This window comes from Monodon monoceros, unplaced genomic scaffold (genome assembly GCF_005190385.1).
Source record: "Monodon monoceros isolate NGI ecotype Baffin Bay Population unplaced genomic scaffold, NGI_Narwhal_1 Super_Scaffold_12, whole genome shotgun sequence".
In the NCBI taxonomy this organism is placed as follows: Eukaryota; Metazoa; Chordata; class Mammalia; order Artiodactyla; family Monodontidae; genus Monodon; species Monodon monoceros.
This window is the reverse complement of record NW_021703768.1, coordinates 113,787,705-113,811,538: the sequence shown is the minus strand read 5'-3', so window position 1 is coordinate 113,811,538 and position 23,834 is coordinate 113,787,705. Positions and strand designations below refer to the sequence as shown.

Sequence of the window (23,834 nt, the reverse complement as noted above, 5' to 3'; positions counted from 1 at the left end):
GGGAATTGAAATTTTCTCCATTAGGAGAATTTGGTAAAGACCTAAATATATGGAAATCTGAAGGTGCAATGTCTGGTGAATATGGTGGATGAATCACAACTTACCAGCCAAGCTATAACAGTATTTGCCTGGTCATCAAAGAAACATGCAGTCTTGCATAATCCTGATGGAAGATTATGTGTTTTCTATTGACTAATTCTGGACGCTCTTCATTGAGTGCTGCTTTCAGGTGATCGAATTGGAGGCAGTACTTGTTGGAATTAATTGTCTGGTTTTCTGGAAGGAGGACTCCCTTCCAATCCCACCATATACACAACATGACCCTACAAGCAACTCTATGCCAATAAAATGGACAACCTGGAAGAAATGGACAAATTCTTAGAAATGCACAACCTGTGAAACTGAACCAGGAAAAAACAGAAAATATGAACAGACCAATCAAAAGCACTGAAATTGAAACTGTGATTAAAAATCTTCCAACAAACAAAAGTCCAGGACCAGATGACTTCACAGCTAAATTCTATCAAACATTTAGAGAAGAGCTAACACCTATCCTTCACAAACTCTTCCAAAATATAGCAGAGGGAGGAACACTCCCAAACTTATTCTACGAGGCCACCATCACCTTGATACCAAAACCAGAAAAAGACGTCACGAAGAAAGAAAACTACAGGCCAATATCACTGATGAACATAGATGCAAAAATCCTCAACAAAATACGAGCAAACAGAATCCAATAGCACATTAAAAGGATCATACACCATGATCAAGTGGGGTTTATTCCAGGAATGCAAGGATTCTTCAATATACGCAAATCAATCGATGCGATACACCATATTAAACTGAAGGAGAAAAACCATATGATCATCTCAATAGATGCAGAGAAAGCTTTTGACAAAATTCAATGCCCATTTATTATTTAAAAAACCCTGCAGAAAGTAGGCATAGAGAGAATTTTCCTCAACATAATAAAGGCCATATATGACAAACCCACAGCCAACATCATCCTCAATGGTGAAAAACTGAAAGCATTTCCACTAAGATCAGGAACAAGACAAGGTTGCCCACACTCACCACTCTTATTCAACATAGTTTTGGAAGTTTTAGCCACAGCAATCAGAGAAGAAAAAGAAATAAAAGGAATCCAAATCGGAAAAGAAGAAGTAAAGCTATCACTGTTTGCAGATGACATGATACTATACATAGAGAATCCTAAAGATGCTACCAGAAAACTACTAGAGCTAATAAATGAATTTGGTAAAGTAGCAGGATACCAAATTAATGCACAGAAATCTCTGGCATTCCTATACACTAATGATGAAAAATCTGAAAGTGAAATTAAGAAAACACTCCCATTTACCATTGCAACAAAAAGAATAAAATATCTAGGAATAAACCTACCTAAGGAGACAAAAGACCAGTATGAAGAAAATTATAAGAAACTGATGAAAGAAATTAAAGATGATACAAATAGATGGAGAGACATACCATGTTCTTGGTTTGAAAGAATCAACATTGTGAAAATGACTCTACTACCCAAAGCAATCTACAGACTCAATGCAATCACTATCAAACTACCACTGGCATTTTTCACAGAACTAGAACAAAAAATTTCACAATCTGTATGGAAACACAAAAGACCCCGAATAGCCAAAGCCATCTTGAGAACGAAAAATGGAACTGGAGGAATCAGGCTCCCTGACTTCAGACTATACTACAAAGCTACAGTAATCAAGACAGTATGGTACTGGCATAAAAACAGAAATATAGATAATGGAAGAGGATAGAAAGCCCAGAGATAAACCCACGCAAATATGGTCACCTTATCTTTGATAAAGGAGGCAAGAATATACAGTGGAGAAAAGACAGCATCTTCAATAAGTGGTGCTGGGAAAACTGGACAGCTACATGTAAAAGTATGAAATTAGAACACTCCCTAACACCATACACAAAAGTAAACTCCAAATGGATTAAAGACCTAAATGTAAGGCCAGACACTATCAAACTCTTAGAGGAAAACATAGGCAGAACACTCTATGACATAAATCACAGCAAGATCCCTTTTGACCCACCTCCTAGGGAAAGGGAAATAAAAACAAAAATAAACAAATGGGACCTAATGAAACTTAAAACCTTTTGCCCAGCAAAGGAAACCATAAACAAGACCAAAAGACAACCCTCAAAATGGGAGAAAATATTTGCAAATGAAGCAACTGACAAAGGATTAATCTCCAAAATTTACAAGCAGCTCATGCAGCTCAATATCAAAAGAACAAACAACCCAATCCAAAAATGGGCAGAAGACCTAAATAGACATTTCTCCAAAGAAGATATACAGATTGCCAACAAACACATGAAAGGATGCTCAACATCACTAATCATTAGAGAAATGCAAATCAAAACTACAATGAGGTATCATCTCACACCGGTCAGAATGGCCATCATCAAAAAATCTAGAAACAATAAATGCTGGAGAGGGTGTGGAGAAAAGGGAACACTCTTGCACTGTTGGTGGGAGTGTAAATTGATACAGCCACTATGGAGAACAGTATGGAGGTTCCTTAAAAAACTAAAAGTAGAACTACCATATAACCCAGCAATCCCACTACTGCGCACATACCCTGAGAAAACCATAATTCAAAAAGAATCATGTACCACAATGTTCATTGCAGCTCTATTTACAATAGCCAGGAGATCGAAGCAACCTAAGTGTCCATCAACAGATGAATGGATACAGAAGTTGTGGCACATATATACAATGGAATATTACTCAGTCATAAAAAGAAACAAAATTGAGTTATTTGTAGTGAGGTGGATGGACCTAGAGTCTGTCATACAGAGTGAAGTAAGTCAGAAAGAGTAAAACAAATACCGTACGCTAACACATATATATGGAATCTAAGGAAAAAAATAAAGGTCATGAAGAACCTAGGAGCAAGGTAGGAATAACGACACAGACCTACTAGAGAATGGACTTGAGGATATGGGGAGGGGGAAGGGTAAGCTGGGACAAAGTGAGAGAGTGGCATGGACATATATACTCTACCAAACGTAAAATAGATAGCTAGTGGGAAGCAGCCGCATGGCACAGGGAGATCAGCTCGGTGCTTTGTGACCACCTAGAGGGGTGGGATAGGGAGGGGGGGAGGGGGGGAGGGAGGCAGACGCAAGAGGGAAGAGATATGGGAACATATGTATATGTATAACTGATTCACTTTGTTATAAAGCAGAAACTAACACACCATTGTAAAGCAATTATACTCCAATAAAGATGTTAAAAAAAATTACGTTACAGCAGAATCCTCAGATGTGGAACTTGCTGCCTCCAGAATCCAAAGTGGCCTACCCATCAATGTGCTTCTTTCTTTGGATAGAAGACCGCAAGACACAGTAATTTGTTTTTACTTGAGAAGGAATGTACCAGCATGCTCCTGATTCTGGGACCCCTAAATATGTTATATACATGGAAACCCATAAATCTTCACAGTTTTCATCTTCTACCTTCTGGAATACATGTGTCTTACCAGGACCTCCAACACACTGACCACCTGTGGCTCATCTGGCCCAGTAAACATAATATCTCCAATCCAATAAATCAATATGATGTTCTGCAGTATGCTTAGGGAGTCCAGATTACTTTGTTCTACGTTATGACAGACAGCAGTAAAGTTAATATAAGTCCTCAAGCAAAACTATATACTGTTGTCTCTTCAATGTGAATATCTGACCCTCTTTCATGATTTGGGATAGAAAATAATGTATTTTCCAAAACAATGACAACATATATGAGGCCTATTAATCTACCCCAATAAAGATACCACATCTAGTACAGAGGCTGTGATTGGGACTACTATTTGCTTGAACTCGCAGTAGCCTACAGTTGTCACCCTGGGACCATGGGCTTCTTCAGGTGCTAGACTGATCAATTAAATGGAGGTACCTTGAGGGCTAACACCTCTGTTTTTTAAATCCTAAGGAGTGCTATTAATCCGCACTACTTTTCTTCTCCAGGATGCCCTATTGCTTTTTACTTTACTATCTGTGTAAGAGGTATGGGGGATAGCTTCAAGAGCCTTCCACTTGATTTTCCCTGCTGTGATACTTCTTACCCCACATGACTACAGCCTAATGTGGAGGTTACATCTGCCAAGTATGCCAAACTCACTTAATATCCTGGGACCAGGGAAATGGCCATCAGGTGGGTTCATGGACCCAGTGGATCTCCTGTAAGCTCAGTGTTGGTCAGTACTCCATTTATCGCCTGGTCAATATATACTACCTCTCTAACAAGGGGGCCATGATGAGGCTTTGGGTCCCTGGGTGTTAATGTCAACTCAGACACTGCAACCAGCAGATCTCAAAATGCCTGGGCATTCATTCCCATTTCTCTTTTCCCTAGTGCAAAGCTGTTCAGCTAAATGACCATAGGACCCTTTCGGGAAGGACTAGAGGAATCATTACCATGTAAAGATCCTAGGTGTTCTTTCCCACCTCTTTAATCAGTGGGTTCCAGGCCTGAAAACTGTATCAGATCCAGAAACTGGGTAAGGAATCTTGACCTTGTTTTTTCTTTTTTTTTCTTTTTTTTGCGGTACGCGGGCCTCTCACCGCTGTGGCCTCTCCCGTCGCAGAACACAGACTCAGCGGCCATGGCTCACGGGCCCAGCCGCTCCACGGCACGTGGGATCCTCCCGGACCGGGGCACGAACCTGCGTCCCCTGAATCAGCAGGCGGACTCTCAACCACTGCACCACCAGGGAAGCCCTTGACCTTGTTTTTTAAAAAGTTATATTTTCTAAAGCAGTTTTAGGTTCACAGCAAAACTGAGCAGAAAGTACCGTGTTCCCATATATGCCCTGCCCCCCACACATGTACTGCCTCCCCAACCATCACCATGCCCCACCAGAGTGGTATATTTGTTACCACTGATGAACCTACACTGGCACAACATTATCACCCAAAGTCTACGGCTTACGTTAGGGTTCACTCTTGGTGTCATATATTCTATGCATTTTGACAACTGTATAATGACAAGTATCCACCATTACAGTATCATGAAGAATAGTTTTACTGCCCTAAAAATCGTCTGTGCTTTGGCTATTCATCCCTCCCTCCCTGCTAACCCCTGCAAATCACCGATCCTTTTACTGTCTATATAGCTTCGTCTTTTAAAGAACATCATATTGCTAGAATCATATAGTATGTAGCCTTCTCAGTCTGGCTCCTTTCACTAAGTAATATACATTTAGGATCATGACTTTTTATTAAAGTATCATGACTTTTTATTAAAGTAACACACTCAGCCTACCAGTTATCCCTTCTTGATTGTTCTACAGGCACAACCTGAATAGTATCTTAGTCAGCTACCCATCTATTTTGTCCTTACAGGTACTGTTTTCTATTAACAATTTCTATAACTCTATAGGTTATACTCTGGACTGACCCTCCAGTCTTGCTGGTCATTACAATATTGCAACAGCCTGGCTTGGGATGTTTAAGTACACCTGACTCCATTGTTTCAGGGTTCTATTAAGCCCACTGCTATCAGCGAGCCAAGTTCTATAACAACTATCCTACTACCAGCCTTGGTCTACAGAAAAGAACCACACTGAAAATGTTAGTGATACTGGTGCCTTTCTAACAAATGCATTCCTTATGCCCTTAGTAAAAGATGTGTCCTCTAGGTCCCATGAACATAATCATATCATGGGCTTTCTATCCAAACAATAGTTACAGCATCCCCACACCTACAAGCTTTTTATTCCCTTCCTCCAACCGCTGACATGGAAATTCTGTCATTTCAACTTTGTGTACTGTGAGCCATTGCTTTTTTCATGTTTCCAGGGACCAGCCTAGTAGTAACTTCATGACATCTCCTGTGATCCTTGCCAGAATGTTAAATTCTGTAATTCAAGAGTCAATAAACTCTTTACTATCCAATTTTTATTTCAGGCCCTCTTGATCAAGCACCCTCAGAATGCAGTCCCACACGTACTCCGCTGACCCCTTCCAGTATATGTTGGCTAGTTTTTGTACCTCCTTTGGAGCATCATCCCTTTCCTGCTTTATCTATCTCAGAACATCCTCTGCTATATTATGGGTCTCTAGAATTAATGTCAACTCAGATCCTGTGTATAACTTAACCCTAGTTATAGGTCTTATGGGTAACAGGGAAGGTGGTGTGAGTCCTGAGGCAGGCATATGGTACCCTCAGGGGTGAGGCCTATATATGCCTTCCAGTGTGAGATGGTGGGTACTTGCTCTTAACAGGGATGAGTGGGCCACGTCTGCAGTCTTAGAGGGTTCAGAGGTGTATGAGAAGTCACAATCTTCAGAGAAATCTATGAAGACATCTTTATCCCATCAGAGTCCTGGATTTTCCCAACCAAGGTGCTAACCTCAGCATGACAGACCTAATTTGGTTGGGCATTTAATCATCTCCGAAACTCAGTCCTCTAAGTATTAACTGCTAGGCTCAGACCTTGACTTTCTCTACCCTCCCACTAGAGTTGATACGAGCTTCTTTGGTATGCAACCAAGAGGTCCTCTGGCTTTTACACCTGGATTTCAATTGCCTATTATACACCCTCATCCACTCATTATCTTTTTCTTGGGCATCAGTGGCACTTATTAACAGCCATCCAATACCACTGTGCTTGTCATTATTATTTCTCCTGTAAGTTTCAAATACATTACACATCACACCTGTTAATATATTCTCTTCTACCAGTACAACCTCCCAATTAAGCACAGGTGAAGTTTAGGACCATTACCTTGTTCCAGGAGTTGTATGTGCTTCACACGTGACCCATGATGGGGTCCACACTGCCATCTGGATAGTGGTGATACAGCTTCAAAATCCATTTTATCACCTACTTTCTTAAACCACAGTTGTCACCAATTAGTGCAGGTTGTATTCTCTGGGCACTGAGACAGCGTTTGAGGTAAAAGATACTTATTAGAGATCAACATTTATGAAAGGAAGAGAGAGGGAGAATGACTGGGCAGAGGGAGAAATCAAACTATGATAATTTGGCCAATATACCAGTGAGCTATGGAATAAGTATTGCTCAGAAGAGTGTCCCTAAAATGGCCTGTATACTCCCAACTTGCTCAGTCACCAGATAAAGGCTGCTGAAGAAAATATGTGGCCTCAAATAAGATGGCTCTTTGCAGCTGAGGCAGACCCTGAAGGAACTGACAGCTGGACTCTGTCAGCTGACTGCTATCTCCACGCAAGTCCTTCCTTAAAAGAGTATTCCCGTGTGTTAATAATCATTTCATACTAGTTTCTGTTTGGTTTTTAAAGAAAACTTTCATAGGCTACTGGTCGATTATTGCTGATATAAATCCTGTAAAGGTACAACCATTGAAATCCAAAAGTTACAGCTCAAACTGGAAGGTCAGTAATTTGCCATAAAATGCATAAATGAATAGGATTAGATCAGCATTATTCTCATCATCACTTTGAGATATTGTGCCATTTCTAGTCACTTCCCACCTGCTTGCAAATAAAGACACAATTTTCATGGCTTGAGAACAGTCTAGAGCATAGGATTTTGACTAGATCTTGTGCTCACTCTGCAGAAGTTTTGTAGTGATACTGCCATGAACCAAAACAAGAAAGAGATCCCCTGTTCTTTTTGAATATGAGCTTAACATAGTGACTTCTGGCAATTTCAACCAGGATTTTTTTTCTATGAGACTGATCTGCATCACTTTCTTAAATCAAAAGTATAAGAAGTATGCTTATATTATATAACAGTATATTGCTGTTCCTATCAAGGATAAATAGCCAGGTCTGTCCAACAGCCAAACAAAGTAGCATGCACTATTAAGGAACATTCTGAAAGGGGGAAAAAAGAGACAATGTGTGTCTCAAAGAATTCAATCATTTGAAACAGACTTTCATATTCATGGCTGTGGTTTCTGAAACAGCTTAGTCTTCCAACAGACAAGAGCAGTGTTTCCTCAAAGTATGATTTATGAATCACCTGCATCAGAATCACCAGAGGATCTTGGGGAAAAATGCAAATTCTCTGGGGAAGGAGCACCAGACATTTGTATTTTCATATTGTTAACAGATGGAGCACACAAAGTCTGACAACCACAGATCAACAGTACATTCACTGCTCAGTTATAGACTGAGCTGTTAAGCAACAATGAAAGCTGACAGGAGGGGTCCACGATGGAGCTGTAGGAAGACCCTGCATTCACCTCCTCCCACAGACACACCAAATCTACACCTACATATAGAGCAATTCTTCCTGAAGAAGAACTGAGGGCTGACTGAACAGCTACTGCACACAGAAGAACCACATAGAAATGGGTAGGAAAGGTGGAGGCATGGTATCCAAAGGAACCCCATCCCTAAAGGAGACAACCTGCAGTAGGGAGGAATATTGCTGAGGGGCCTGAGCACAGAATCACTCACCCTGGAACACAGGGAAAAAAAATAGGGGTTTAAAAGGCACCTAGACTTCCTGGAAGGTAATCCATTCACTAACCCCAGAGCTTCTACCAACAGGCAGGGAACTTCTAAAACCCTCTCCAGGGCCAGAGGCACCAGTAAGCACCATTGTTTGAGTGCCCCTGCAACTCCCCCCAGCCTGTGCCCACTCCAGCTCCATCCATCCCATCAAGGTGGCCTTAGGTGCAGTACTCCCCAGCAACTGCCCCTGGCCCCGGCCCCTAAAATACTCTATCCAGTAAGATTATCATTCAGAATTGAAGGAGAGATAAGGAGTTTCCCAGACAAGCAAAAACTAAAGGAGTTTATCACCACTAAACCAGCATTACAAGAAATGTTAAAGGGTCTTCTTGGAGTGGAAAAGGCCACAGCTAGAAATCAGAATATATGTAAGAAAAAAATCTCACTGGTAAAGGCAAATATATAGTAAAGGCAGTGGATCCACCACTTAAAAAGCTAGATTGAAGGTAAAAAGACAAAAATAGAACAATCAACTCTAACTACAATAAGTAAAGGATTGACAAAATAAAAAGGTATACAATATTACATCAAAAACAAAGGGAAGGGGCTTCCCTCGTGGCGCAGTGGTTGAGAGTCCACCTGCTGATGCAGGGGACACAGGTTCATGCCCTGGTCCAGGAAGATCCCACATGCCGTGGAGCGGCTGGGCCCATGAGCCATGGCCGCTGAGCCTGCGTGTCCAGAGCCTGTGCTCCGCAACGGGAGAGGTCACAACAGTGAGAGGCCCGTGTACCGCAAAAAAAAAAAAAAAAAACCAACAACAAAGGGAAGGGAATAAAAATGTAGTGCTTTTAGAATGCCTTCAAACAAGTGACTACCAGCTTAAAATAGATAGCTACCTTTACAGGTCTATACATATGAACCAAGCCAAAAACCTATAACGGGTACAGAAAAAATAAAGAGAAAGGCATCCAAACGCAACATTCAAGGAATCCATCACACAACAAAGGAAGAAACCAAGAAGACAGGAACAAAGAAGAATGACAAAGACAACCAGAAAACAGTTAACAAAATGGCAATAAGTAGATACCTGTCAATATTAACTATAAATGTAAATGGACTAACTCCTCCAATCGAAAGAGAGTAGCTGAAGGAACAAAAAAAATAAGACCCATCTATATGCTACCTACAAGAGACACCTCAGCTCTAAAAACACAGACTAAAAGTGAAGGAATGAAAAAGATGCTCTATAAAAATGGAAAAGAAAAGAAAGCTAGCAATACTCATATCAGACAAAATAGACTCTAAAACAAAGACTGTAACAAAAGACAAAGAAGAGCATTATATAATGATAAAGAGATCAATCCAACAAGAGGATATAACATTTGTAAACATTTATGAGCCCAGAGGAGAAACATCTAAAAATATAAAGCAAATATTAACAGAAATACAGGGAGAAAGAGAAAGCAATACAATAATTGTAGGGAACTTTAATACCCCTCTTACATCATTGAACATATCATTCAGACAGAAAATCAACAAGGAAACATTCACTTTAAACGACACATTAGATCAGATGGACTTAACAGATATATATATAGAACATTCCATCCTAAAGCAGCAGGGTATACATTTTTTTCAATTGCACATGGAAGTTTCACCAGGATCTTTCACATGTTAAGCCACAAAATGAGTCTTGATAAATTTAAGAAGACTGAGATCACATGAAGCATATTTTCTGACCACAGCAGTATGAAACTAGAAATCAAATATAAGAAGAAAACTGGAAAAAACACAGACATGTGGAGACTAAACAACATGCTATTAAACAATCAATGGATCAAGGAGGAAATCAAAAAATACCTTGAGACAAATAAAAATGAAAACACAACTTTCCAAAATCTATGGGATGCAGGAAAAGCAGTTCTAGGAGGGAAGTTCACAGTACTAAAGGTCTACCTCAAGAAATAAGAAAAAACTCAAATAAACAACCTAACTGTACATTTAAAGAAACTAGAAAAAGAACAAGCAAACATAAAAACTAGTAGAAAGAAAGAAATAATAAAGATCAGAGCAGAAATAAATGACATAGAAACTAAAAACCAATAGCAAAGATGAAAGTAAAAGTTGATTCTTTAAAAAGATAAACAAAATTGACAGACCATTAGCCAGGCTTATCGAGAATTAAGAGAGAGCCTAAATAAATGATATCAGAAATGAAAGAGGAATTACAACTGACACCACAAAAATACAAAAAAAATCACAAGAGAATACTATGAACAATTATATGCCAACAAATTATACAAACTAGAAGAAATATATAAATTCCTAGAAATATATAATTTTCTAAGACTGAATCATGAAGAAATAGAAATTTGAATAGATGAATTACTAGCAACAAAATGAATCAGTCATCAAAAACTCCCAAAAAATCCAGGTCCAGATGGCTTCACGGGTGAATATACCAAACGTTTATAGAGGAGTTTATACCTCCCCTCAAATTATTCCCAAAAATAACTGAAGAGGGAGGAAGACCTCCAAGGCCAGCATTACCCTGATAACAAAACCAGACAAAGACACAATAAAAAAAGAAAATTACAGGCCAATATCCCTGATGAAAATAAATGCAAAAATTGTCAAAAAATTATTAGCAAACCAAACTCAACAGTACATTAAAATAATCATAAACCATGATCAAGTGGAATTCATTCCAGGGTTACAAGGATGGTTTAACACCCATAAATCAATCAGTGTAACATACCACATTAACAAAGGATAAAAATCATATGATCATCTCAATGGATGCAGAAAAAGTACTTGACAAAATTCAACATTTCTGTTTGATAAAGACTCTCAACAATGTGGGTATAGAGGGAAATACCTTAACATAATAAAGGCAATAAATGGCAAACCCATAGCTAACATCATACTCAATGGTGAAAAGCTGAAAGCTTTTTCCCCAAGACCAGGAACAAGACAAGGATGTCCACTATCACTACTTTTATTCAACAAATTATTGGAAGTCCTAGCCACAGCAGTTAGGCAAAAAAAAAGAGAAAGAAATAGGCATCCAAAGTGGAAAGGAAGAAGTAAAACTGTCATTTGCAGATAACGCGATACTGTTTATAGAAAACTCCAAAGACTCCACCAAAAAGCTATTAGAACTAATAAATGAATTCAGTAAAGTTGCAGGATACAAAATTAATACACAGAAATCTGTTGTATTTCTATATACTAATAATGAAATATTAGAAAGATAAATGAAGAAAACAATCCCATTTACAACTGCATCAGAAAGAATAAAATACCTAGGAATAAATTCAACCAAGGAGGTTAAAGACCTTTACTCTGAAAACTATAAGACACTAAGGAAGGAAATTGAAGATGACACAATTAAATTGAAAAATATGCCATATTCATGGATTGGAAGAATCAATATCATTAAAATGCCCATACGACCCAAAGCAATCTACAGATACAATACAATCCCTATCAAAACACCAATGGCATTTTTCACAAAACTAGAACAAATAATCCTAAAATGTGTATGGAATCACAAGAGACCCCAAAGAGTCAAAGCAATCTTGAGAAAGAAGAACAAGGGTGGAAGTATCATGTCCCCAGGCTTGAAATTATACTACAAAGCTACAGTAACCAAAACAGTATGGTACTCACAAAAACAAAGATCAATGGAATAGAATAAAGACCCCAGAAATAAACCCATGCTCATATGGTCAATTAATCTACAACAATGGAGTCAAGAATATACAATGGGGAAAAGACAGTATCTTCAATAAATGGTGGTGGAAAACTGGACAGCAACTTCCAAATAATGAAACTGGCCCACTTTCTTACACCATATACAAAAGTGAACTCAAAATGGACTTAAAGCTTAAAAATAAGACCTGAAGCCATAAAACTGCTAGAACAAAACATAGGCAGTAGCCTCTTTGACATCAGTCCTAGCAATATTTTTTGGATATGTCTCCTCAGACAAGGGCAACAAAAGTAAAAATAAGCAAATAGAAGTACATCAAACTAAAAAGCATTTACACAGCAAAAGAAACCACCAACAAAATGAAAAGGCAACCTACTGAACCGAGAAAGATATTTGAAAATTACATATCTGCTAAGGGGCTAAATTCCAAAATATATAAAGAACTCATAAAACTCAAGTATCATAAAAGTAAACAACCTGATTAAAAAATGGGCAGAGAACCTGAATAGACATTTTTCCAAAGGAGACATACAAATAGACAACAGGCACATGATAAGGTGCTCAACATCACTTATCACCAGAGAAATGCAAATCAAAACCACCTCATACCTGCTAGAATGGCTATTATCGAAAAGACAAGAAACAGCAAGTTTTAGTGAGGATGTCACGCACTGTTGGTCAGAATGTAAACTGGTGCAGCCACTATGGAAAACAGTACAGAGTTTCCTATAAAAAACAGAGTTTCCTAAAAATAAACTACCATATGGTGCAGTGAGTCTATTTCTGGGTATTTATCCAAAGAAAAGAAAAACACTACTTTGAAAAGATATATGTACCCCTATGTTCACTGCAGCACTGTATACAATATCTAAGATATGGAAGTAATCTAAGTGTCCATCGATAAATGAATGGATAAAGAAGATGTGGTGTGCATATACACACACATGCACACACACACAATTGAATATTACTCAGTCATAAAAAAGAATGAAAACTTGCCATTTGCAACAACATGGAGAAACCTACAGTGTATTATGTAGGTGAAATAAGTCAGAAAGAGAAAGAGAAATACCATATGATTTCACTTATGTGGAATCTAAAAAACAAAATAAACAAACAAAACAGAAACAGACTCATAGATGCAGAGAACTGGTGGTTGTCAGAGAGGATGGACTAGAGGAATGGGTGAAATAGATGAAGAGAACTAAGAGTTATTAAAAAATAAGTCACAGGGATGTACAGCATAGGGAAAATAGTCAAGAACAGTGTATCAACTTTGTATGGCAATGAATGGTCACCAGACTTACTGTGGTGAGCATTTATATAAAAATATCGAATCACTATGTTGTACAGATGAAACTACTCTAATATTGTATGTTAATTATAACTCAAAAAATTTTTTGTTTTAAAAAAAGAATGAAAGCTGACACATGCTGAGCTCTGACTTTGTGCCAGGCATTGCTATAAGCATTTTATGTGAGTTCTCTCATTTTATCTTCATTGTAACTCTACAAGTGAGGGACTGTTATTACCTTCATTTTATAGGTGATAAAACTAAGGGACACATTGGGGAATGGAATATTTGGAATTAAAACACAAGAAGTTTGACAAGAAGTGCTATGTACTCTGCTATGAGCCTAGGAAAAAACAAAGCTCGAGACCTTACACAGGAACCTTAGACATCTATCATCTTCTGAACTTTCACTGTTGATAGTAAGACCCTAATTACTTCTGCATTTTACATATTGAAAATATTTTGATATGTACATAACTTTTTTCAGATTACAAGTATTTACCCATTGAACCAAATGTTGTGTATAATATCCTCCAGAAGTGATAAAGGTCTCTAATAATCTGTACACTGCAGGTTAGATTCTTCATAAAACATCATCTTATCCCATCATTTCTGAAGAGCTGATTCTGACCTATCTTCAATTATATATCTATAAAATAATTAGCTCATTTCCTCCATATATATGACTGTTGTACTGTCATTAGCACATTTTTTAAAATATGTGGGTTTTTTTATGAGCTCATCATAAGTGGAAACAAGTACATAGTTCATGTCACAATTTATCTTGGTTATGTATTCAAAACAAATATAATAAGAATTCACCTCCATCATTATCAACTAAAAGCCACAACCTAGTAGTCTTCATAAAGTATTTTATAATTAAGAGTATCTTATTCTGTATTGCTTCACTGATCATGATGATGAGGATCCCAATCAAAGGAGTATTATCAGTGTCATAGCTAATCTTCTAACTCTGGGATTGTGTAAGACACTTTTGTTGGCTTCACATTTTTTTTCTACAAAAAAAATGTAATACTAAATAGCTCTTAATTTATTAACATTTTATGCAAAATGAGTTAAATGTATTTGTTGCTGATTCTAATTAAAAATAACATTCCCTTGCCCTCAAGACTGCAAAATTTTTAAAGAAAAAGTCTTCATGTTAAGGAAATTTCTTTTTAAAATAGTATTTTATCCAATAAACCACAATCATTAACATTGGAGAGCTTGTGTAGAGGCTTATAGGAATCAAATTAGTTTGTTGTCAAGCTTTTTAGAGTTTTAACTAGATAATTAACTTCTCTTGAACAAGGAGGGGAGGAAGAACAGTCAAACTTATTATGCATCTCTTAAATGCATGCATTTGGAAAAAAGCATTGTTACCCATTTTCACCCACCATTTACATACAAGAAGACTGAGATTCAGTAAGGTTATTATGCTCAAGGTGACACAGTTAATAAGTGAATCAAAATTCCGGGGTCTTTTCCCACATACCATGTTATATGCAGAGAAAATGCTAGTAGCATGTTAATGAACCAATGTAATCTGATTTGCATATAAACCTAGAATGACATTGTGCAAAATATATTGAAGCCAACTCTTTAATCCTAAGTATACAGACTGTCAGTTGTTAACCATGAGTTGGTTTCAAACAATAAACCTTCTGACTCATTGTTCAGTGACCCAGATAGATCCTGGGAGTAATCCTGGTTTCTCTCACACAGGTAATATTTCAATTAAGGAGGTTTCTCTCCATTGAACCCATCAAAATACCTTGGTGTTTAAAAATCATAGATCATTTGTTAACAAAGCAACTGGTGAGAGGGTGGAATGTGGGGAAATGGGTTTTTGCATTAGGAATTTCCTTTCAAAAAGTGGAAAGTTACAAATGAAAGCTAACCCTTTTAAAGTCTTTTTACTAGTATCAGACTTGCTCTACATCACTGACCTCTTCCTGACCCTAGACAATGGCTAAAAGATCAAGAAACAAAAGGTTACATTTAGAAAATGCATCACTCACAGAAGACAAAGTGGGGTGTGACCTTAAAGCTTATTAAAGTAAACTACTTCTGTTATTCTTAAGGTTCCTCTGGTTTTAGTTTTCTTCTCAACTCCTTCCCTCTGTAAACACACACAGATACAACAGGTAGAAAACCAGTTCATTCCTCATTTTTCATTTAACAGATGAATATTCTGCTTCGGGAGCCAGAACCTGCTACCTTATATAATTGAGGTGTGTGTGTGTGTGTGCGTGTGTGTGCGTGTGTGTGCGTGTGTGTGTGTGTTATGCGCCGTTCTGGGGCTTGAGTGGGGGCCGGCAGAAATCCTTAGGAGCTGTGGTAGGAAGGCAGAGTTGCTACCTCCCTTTCAAAGCTACTGGAGAGGGGGTGGGGACTATAAGAACCCATCACCACACCGCGTGCCAGTCTCACACACGGATCCCTCTCCGTCATGTTCCCTGGGAAATCTCCCCCAGATTAGGAAAAGAACAGTAAAGCGGGTCTGCCACGGAAGGCGAGTTTTTACTATTACAACACAAAGGACACTGGAGTGCGCTTTCACATCCTCTCAACTCCACTCACTCGACCAGCTTCATACTTCAGCACCACGGAGAGTGGCATCTATTCGGCTACCACCCATGGGGAGCCAGATTCCCACGACTCAACACCGGATTCCGGTCATCTAGAGAAGGACAAGCCTGCGTATTTCACCCTCAATGTAAGCAGCTATGATGATTCTTTCATAATGATTTTTCCAGTACAGCTTGTTTTCTCGCTGAAATATGGAATTAAACTTTTATTAGCCCTCTCCCTCTTGTGCATTGCTTAGATTTTTAGATGTAAATCTGGATCTAAAGTCTCTTATTTGCTGGGTTGGTAGAGAATTTTTTTGTTTACTTTTTCATTGAAAGTCTAAGTTTACAAAGCCTTTTAGAAATAGGCAACTCATGCTGGTAGCCCAGCCGTTTTGTGCTAGAGTGTAGTTTTATTCCTATAAGAGAGTATGCATGTTGTCTCTTCTCCTCCTACTTCACTACTGAGAGCTTTTTGATGTTTTGTGGTTGTATTTATCTTAATACAGGGGTATGAGGAGGAAAAAGCTATATCCTAATAAGTTGCCACCACTAAAGAACTACAGGTGGGAAGGAGACTATTACCTTTCGTTCCTTTTCGTTGTTGAAAGCATGTCCTTTAGACAACCATTTCAGCATAACAAATATGCTTTTAATAAAAGAGATGTAATCTGTCAGGGCTTTGACACAAGCTTTGAAACTCTGGAACACAGAACCTCCCTCTTTAACTTTGAAGTTGTAAATTCACTTAAGTATAATTGGGTAGACATAACCAGGATGCTACTGCCATTAATTGCGACTTAAAGGCTTAATGGATTTAGGGTAGATTTGAAAGAGGCAATAATGAATGACCCTGTCTGGTGGCACTCAGTGAATTTTTGCCTCAGAATGCCACCTGCTGGTGGGTCCTATTTCTGAAGCACTGGGCACACATCAAATTTATGAATGAATTCACATCAAATCCAGAATATTCATTATGGATATGATTCAAACTCACTAAGATCTTTTAAACAATGACATTGGTTCAATTATTTAACAATTTACTAAGGTTCTATGTCACAATTATAAGTTCAAAACAATTATTTCTAAAAACACTTGAGCTAACTCCTTTAGGCAGTAATTAACCCAGAAAAAATTCAAAACTATGTGAAGCCTCATTGAGGCTAATTACACGTGCATGTGGTAGCCTGGATGAGAGGATCTCTTGCTTAGGAAAAGCAATCAACACTGCCCCCCACCCCCAGATAAATGTTCAGCATGTTACTTTTCTCAGTATTGCATTTCATGATTTAAGAGCCTCTCTTACTTTTTTGGTACTAGATGTTTATTTCAGACTCTTTTGTCACAGAGGTCAATAAACAATCAAAAGGTTACACATATCCATTGTATTCCAAGACAAATCTTCGGAGGAAAAAAAATATGTAACTATTAGAACTTACTGTTTCAGCTCTACCTGGAGCTATACACAATGAGATATAGATATTCAGTTTCACAACTCCCTAGTTCCAAAGAGACCACTGAGGATTTAAAAAGAAAAATGAAATAAAAGAAGCACACACAAAGCACTAGTTATACTTGCATGGCTAATACATAGGGTAGTTTGAAAATACTGAGAATAACCTCTTCTCTAAATGATGGTATTTGGTGAAAGATAAATGGATGATAAAATCATTTATTAACATTCAGGAACACTGGATAATGTTTTTCAATCCAAGATGCAATGGCAAAAAAAAATCCCACATTAGCAGAAGTGTTTGGAAAGTATGTCTCAATATCATGTATTGTAATGAGTAGCAGAAGGATACTTTGCTTCTTTCCTGTAGGATCTGACTGGCAAGGAATATGAACTCACGTACATTCATGGAGTAAATAAGTGAATATCTTTTTTACTCAAAATATATGTGTTGCACAAGCAAATTATTTTCACTAGCTTAGGTGGGAACTTGAATGCTTTGAATCCACAGTTATTATAAATGTATTAAACTAAAATAGTTAATATTATTCAATTATTACTAGAGCACTTACTAAACTGTAATTTATACGTACTATCTCACCTCAGCTTTGACAAAATAAGGAAGATGATACTTTAGGAATAAGTTGGATGCCTTTAGAAATACATTAAAAAACGTTTAGGAGTATTCTGAAGCAGTGGGAACGCCTGCTTCAGTCATCTGCCCAAGTCACCCACAAGACTTAATACACCCTCTGATATGAGCAGTCTCACCTAGCAACTTATGGGCCATTATTTATAGTGGAGCTAATTGGAAACTAATTTTTCCTTTGCAACTCATACCTTATTTTAAAAGTTGTCAGTTACAAATAGGAAACAGTATTTATAGGATTACATGGCTCCTGTATTTGTAAGAAAGAGGACACTAGTAAACATTAATACCTCTGTTTTATTGGCCTTCTTTAATAACCAACCCAAATTCAAGTATTTAAGAATTAAGTTATTTGACCATGCACCGTATGCCAAGCATCAGGTGCCAGGTACATATACCATATAAACAAGTAATTCCCCTGCCCTCAAGGATCCTGCACTCTAGAGGGAAAATTTACAGTCTAAGGAAATTTAGAAAAAATGCATGAGGAAGATGGACGGCAGTGGCATACCAGCTAAAAGCACAGGCTTTGAAATCAGACAGATTAGACTCCTAACAGTAGGTCTACCACTCACAAATTATTCAGCCTCACAAGTTGTATAGGCAAAAGTGGTTAATTTACCTGAGCTTCACTTTATCATCTGTTAAATGGGAATGACAATAGCAAATATATCATATAGTTCATGAGGATTTAAAGTGATAATGCATGTAAAGTACTCAGCATGGTGCCTGCAATGTGGTTAATGTGTAATAAGTGTTAATCATTATGATTAGTCATTAAGGACAATAGCTAAGCTTATCATACAATTTGTGTGAATTTAAAACAATTCATATAAAGCAGTTAGCACAGTTATCTGGCACATGGCAAATGTGTAATATATGTTACCTCTAGCTATTATTTAGAAAAATAGCTAAGCTTTATATATCAGTGTAGAGTAAAATGTAAGCCAATTTATAATCATTTACTTAAATGTACTGATATGTAAGGTGTTCATCATTATTGTCATGGACATTTGTATAAGGCTTTACAGTATCCAGGGCATTTGATACACATTATTTCATCTTGACTGTAGTCTTGAGGCCCATGGAGGGTGGATTTTAACACTTCCTTTCTACTGGCAAGGGAACTGAGGTTTAGGAGAAAACTCGAAATCACTTGACTATTTCATCACTGTTGCTCTGAACTAAAACTCACAATATGTACACTTGAAAGAGGATGTACAGACCAGAACTAGGTTTTCCTGGATGGCTGACCTGACTCCTGGATTTTATGTGGTTCTAAGTTGTGGAATGTTACAGACTAAATTGGTTTCAGGCTTGGATAATTTCTACAAAGACCTATGGTGCATGTAGCAATTTTATAAAAACTACAACAAATATCGCTAAAAAGACATTGTGATTAAGTGTGGCCTTTGCTTCACCAGTAATTAACCACAGTCCCTGTCTCCAAAAGGCGCTGTGGTCATGCTCTTTTGCAGCGGGACTTAGGGTGTAGAATTCATACTTTTTATGGATCACTGACATCTGGCTTCCTTCAGACTGGCTGATGCATCTGTAAGAGCAGCTTGATAAAAATAGCAACCAAGGGATCAAGAGGGAGTTTAATAATCAGTCCTCCTCTCAAATACGGTTTTGTTTCCACTGAAACCCTTCTTCTCAATGACATCAAATGTCAATGTATGCATTTATGGAAAATGGAAAAGATACACAGTATCTTAATTGAGGTGTTTGATGAGTTTGATCACTTATCTCAATAATATATGCAAGTAAAAAGGCATGTGCATTCAAAGTTCATTTTTAAGAAAAAAATTTAAAAAGGGGCAATTAAATGCTAACTGCATTTTAGGGAGAATCATTTTGCTCATTATTGGCAGTAAAACTGACAGGATCCCCAGAGTCCAACAGAGCAACACATCTGATTCATGAGTGTGAGCTTTGTCCTCCAGCTATTGTGGACCAAATGACTATCTTTCTGACATATCATCTTTTGTGGAGTCTTTCCAACCCATATGAAAAGTATGGCTAAAGCCTGATTATCTATTGTGTCAAGATTAAATGGCAAGGATACAGTGGCTAAATATTTTCATAGGTATATAAATGTTTAAATGGGGGAAATAGGGAGAGGTTGGTAAAAGGGTACAAACGTTCAGCTATAAGATGAATAAGGTCTGAAGATCTAATGTAAAACATGGTAACTACAGTTGATAACACTGTATTATATAATTGAAATCTGCTAAGAGAGGACTTAAATGTTCTAACCAAAACATATAAATATATATCAAATCACCACAATGTGGACTTTAAATATTTTATAATTTTGTCAATTACACCTTAACAAAGCTGAAAAAATAAAACAAATGTTTTGAAAGTATCATTAGAATAGAAATCGGAGCTAATAAGACTCCCAGTGAGGCTAAAAGGCCTCCATCAATATCTGAATCAATTCACGTAGCTCCAGGGTTTGCTGTGAAACCCCTTATGTTAAGAGTAATGCCATGGAGTAGGAATGTCCCAGTATACTCTTGTGTGCATGCATGATTTGAAGGCCCATAATGTTTCATCAACACCAGATTCTGTAAGGAAAGGAGCTGAACTGACAATTCTGTGAGCATCCAAATGTAAGTCAAAGCTGAGGTATTTAAGGATGGGAAAGAAAGGCTTGTTTATTTCTTACTGTATCTGAGTGCTTTCAAGGTCATTCAGGAAAACGAATGGGAAGTAATAAAGACATTTTAACTTCTGACAAATACTAGCCACACACATTTTTTTTCTTTGATAAAACATGATTATTACAGAAACATCAAGATTTATATGATGTGCAACTCTTGCACAGAAATTATCTGCCCTGAGGTTTAGTCATTTTGCTTCATCTACCTCAGTTTCTCCACCTGAAAATGAGAACGTTAACACCTTGTTTTTTATGTTTGTTTGTTTATTTAATGAAGGGAATTAACGAACGATGCTTTAATATCCTTTAAGTTTGTAGGCTACAGCATCTATGACATCCATATGGACTCTGAATTTAGATTGGGTACTTATGTGTTCCTTGAGAAATTTTTCTCTGCTCTGACTTGGTTCAGTAGTTATTATATTTCCTTTGAATTAATCTCTCCACGGCTCACTGCTGTGTAATAGTTGTGTACTTTTGACCTTGGCACCTGACCTATTCTCCCTCCTGAGCAGACCTCCAGTGGAAAAGTGATGTGGAATGAAGCTCAAGCTCCAGCTCCTGCTAGGACAGTTACTGTTACGTCTCTGAAACACTGCTCAGGTGCTCTTGAGTCTTTTCTCAGGTTGAGCTGTGACGGCAAGTCCAGAGAGGTGCTCCTGAGAAGGGAGAAGCCTCATCATAGGACAGGCTGAGAAATTCCATGAGAAAGAGTTTTAGTCTTTTGTGGGCTTAATTCCCACCTGAGTGTGTGTCCCCAGATAACAGACCTTGATTGAAACTGAGTTCACATCCTCTTCTGAAACAAGGCCCTTTGGGGACACAAATGAGGTGACTGCTTAGCTTTCAACAAAGTTACCTCCTCTCCTTCTAAAAGAACTTATAATAATAAACACTATGCCCAATTTGTGAGTCTTTCCCTCTCCTGTAAAGATCTCTTTTGGAATCCCAATCTACGGTCTGCGTTGGCATCAACGAGCACCCTCCCTCCCTGGAATGATGGCATTGTTGAGAGAAATGGGCTCAGGAGGGGCTCATAAACTTGAATCCTGGGAATCCTCCCTAGCAATTTTTTATCAACGTACAATTTAGAAAAGTGGATGGCAGTTCAGAAGCTCTTCCTAAAGAAGAGAGGAGCACTCTATCAGGATTTATCACCCACAGTTGCCTTTTTTTTTTTTGTGGTACGTGGGCCTCTCACTGTTGTGGCCTCTCCCGTTGCTGAGCACAGGCTCCGGATGCGCAAGCTCAGCGGCCATGGCTCACGGGCCCAGCCGCTCCGCGGCATGTGGGATCTTCCCGGACCGGGGCACGAACCCGTGTCCCCTGCATCGGCAGGCGGACTCTCAACCACTGCACCACCAGGGAAGCCCCCACAGTTGCCTTTTGAAGGAGTTGCCCATCATTATTCCTTTTACTTTTTTGCAAATGAAGAAGCTGCTCCACTGAATAGTTTAGCAGCTTCTCCCAAGAAGTGTGACTCAGGCCTAAGCAGGATCAGAGTACAAAGTCTGACCTCCAAGTCTCTGCTTTTTACCAGATTGGGGCCCCAAAAGGAGCTAACACCAGAAGGGTTTGAGCACGTCAGAAGGTAAAATGAGCAGAAAACTAAATAGAGCCCAAATTTTTAAAAATCACAAGACTGAATGACAATACTTTTTTTTTTAAATCTCAAAATACTAGGTATATTTTAAAAGCCTTCTTCTGTGATTACTTTTGTTTATCTTTTACAAATGACTTCAGTGAAGTACTCAATGCATGGAGACATGACCAATAACAAAAAGACAACTGGGAAGATGGAAAATAGCTCAAAACCAACCCCCAAGTGCTTACTCTTTAGAACAGATACTTTCTTATTGAAATGTATTCCATTTTAATATTATTTGAATAATATGAGTGTGGGTAGACTAGAAAAAGAGGCTAGAAAATGTGGGTAGGGCCAACTGGAGAATAAAAAAGTTTGAGAGGTTCAAGTTTGTAGAGACTTAGGGACCTGGTCCAGACTCTCTATTTTACAGTTAAAGCATCTTGAACTAGGAACCTGCTCAAGGAGTCCAAGTGAGCTAGAGATGGGATATCCAGCTCAAGCTCAAATTACACGACAGCTATTATTATCTCCAGTCTGCCATTTTAAAACCCTGACAAACTAAAAGGTTCAGTAACTTGTCCAGAGTCACAAGGCTGGCAAAAGGTGGAGCCAGGATTCCAACTCTAGACCTTTCAACTTGAAAGCCTGTGTCTCAGCCCCACTTGTCTCAAGATCTTCGTCTGAGATTGCTGTGAGCGGGAGCGGGCAACACGGAGGCTCAGAGCACGGTCGGAGCCCAGACCTGCCGGAGCCGGGCGTGGGGTGGCGGCCTCGGGTCTCCCGGAACCATGGTGAAGGTGGGAAGCAATTTCACGGAGAAGGGCACCAAGCAGCCACTGCTGGAGGATGGCTTCGACACCATCCCCCTGATGACGCCCCTTGATGTCAGTCAGCTGCAGTTCCCGCCCCCGGATAAGGTGGTCATGGAAACTAAGACTGAAAATGAACCCGACCAAAATAAAGGCAAAGCACGTCCTCCCAAGATAGCCAAGTTCACTGTCAGCATCACTGAGGGTGTTACCAAGAGGTTCAAGGTGTCTGTGCTGGTCTTCTTTGCCCTGGTCTTTCTCACCTGTGTCATCTTCCTGGTCGTCTACAAGGTGTACGACTATGACCGTGCCTGTCCCGATGGCTTCACCCTCAAGAACACCCAGTGCATCCCAGGAGGCTTGGAGAGCTGCTATGCGGAGCAAGACTCCAACGCCCAGGAGAAATTTTACACCGTCATCAACCACCACAACCTGGCCAAGCAGAGCATCACCCACTCGGTGTCGCCGTGGATGTCAGTTCTGTCGGAAGAGAAGCTCTCAGAGCAGGAGACTGAGGCTGCTGAGAAATCTGCTTAGCGAGATGGGCAGGTTCCTTACAGTGTCACTGGAAGGTAACAAAGGGACTCTGAGGGACATTTCATTAAATGTAATTACTGATAATTTAGAGGTTACTCAGGTATGGTGCACCTG

The 23,834-nt window shown here is 38.7% G+C and overlaps 1 protein-coding gene and 1 pseudogene across 3 annotated transcripts in view; both read left to right on the top strand.

Annotated features, from left to right (window-relative positions):
- The first annotated feature begins 15,941 nt into the window (after positions 1 to 15,941).
- The window catches only part of TRPC7 (transient receptor potential cation channel subfamily C member 7), a 141,982-nt gene continuing 134,089 nt past the window's right edge, over positions 15,942 to 23,834 (top strand). For all 3 annotated transcript variants that reach the window (XM_029219012.1, XM_029219011.1, XM_029219010.1), the window contains exon 1: positions 15,942 to 16,162. In XM_029219012.1, the coding sequence (XP_029074845.1) occupies positions 16,161 to 16,162 (2 nt within the window). In that variant the 5' untranslated portion in view covers positions 15,942 to 16,160. The remainder of the gene's footprint in view (positions 16,163 to 23,834) is intronic.
- LOC114893299 lies at positions 23,163 to 23,720 on the top strand (annotated as a pseudogene).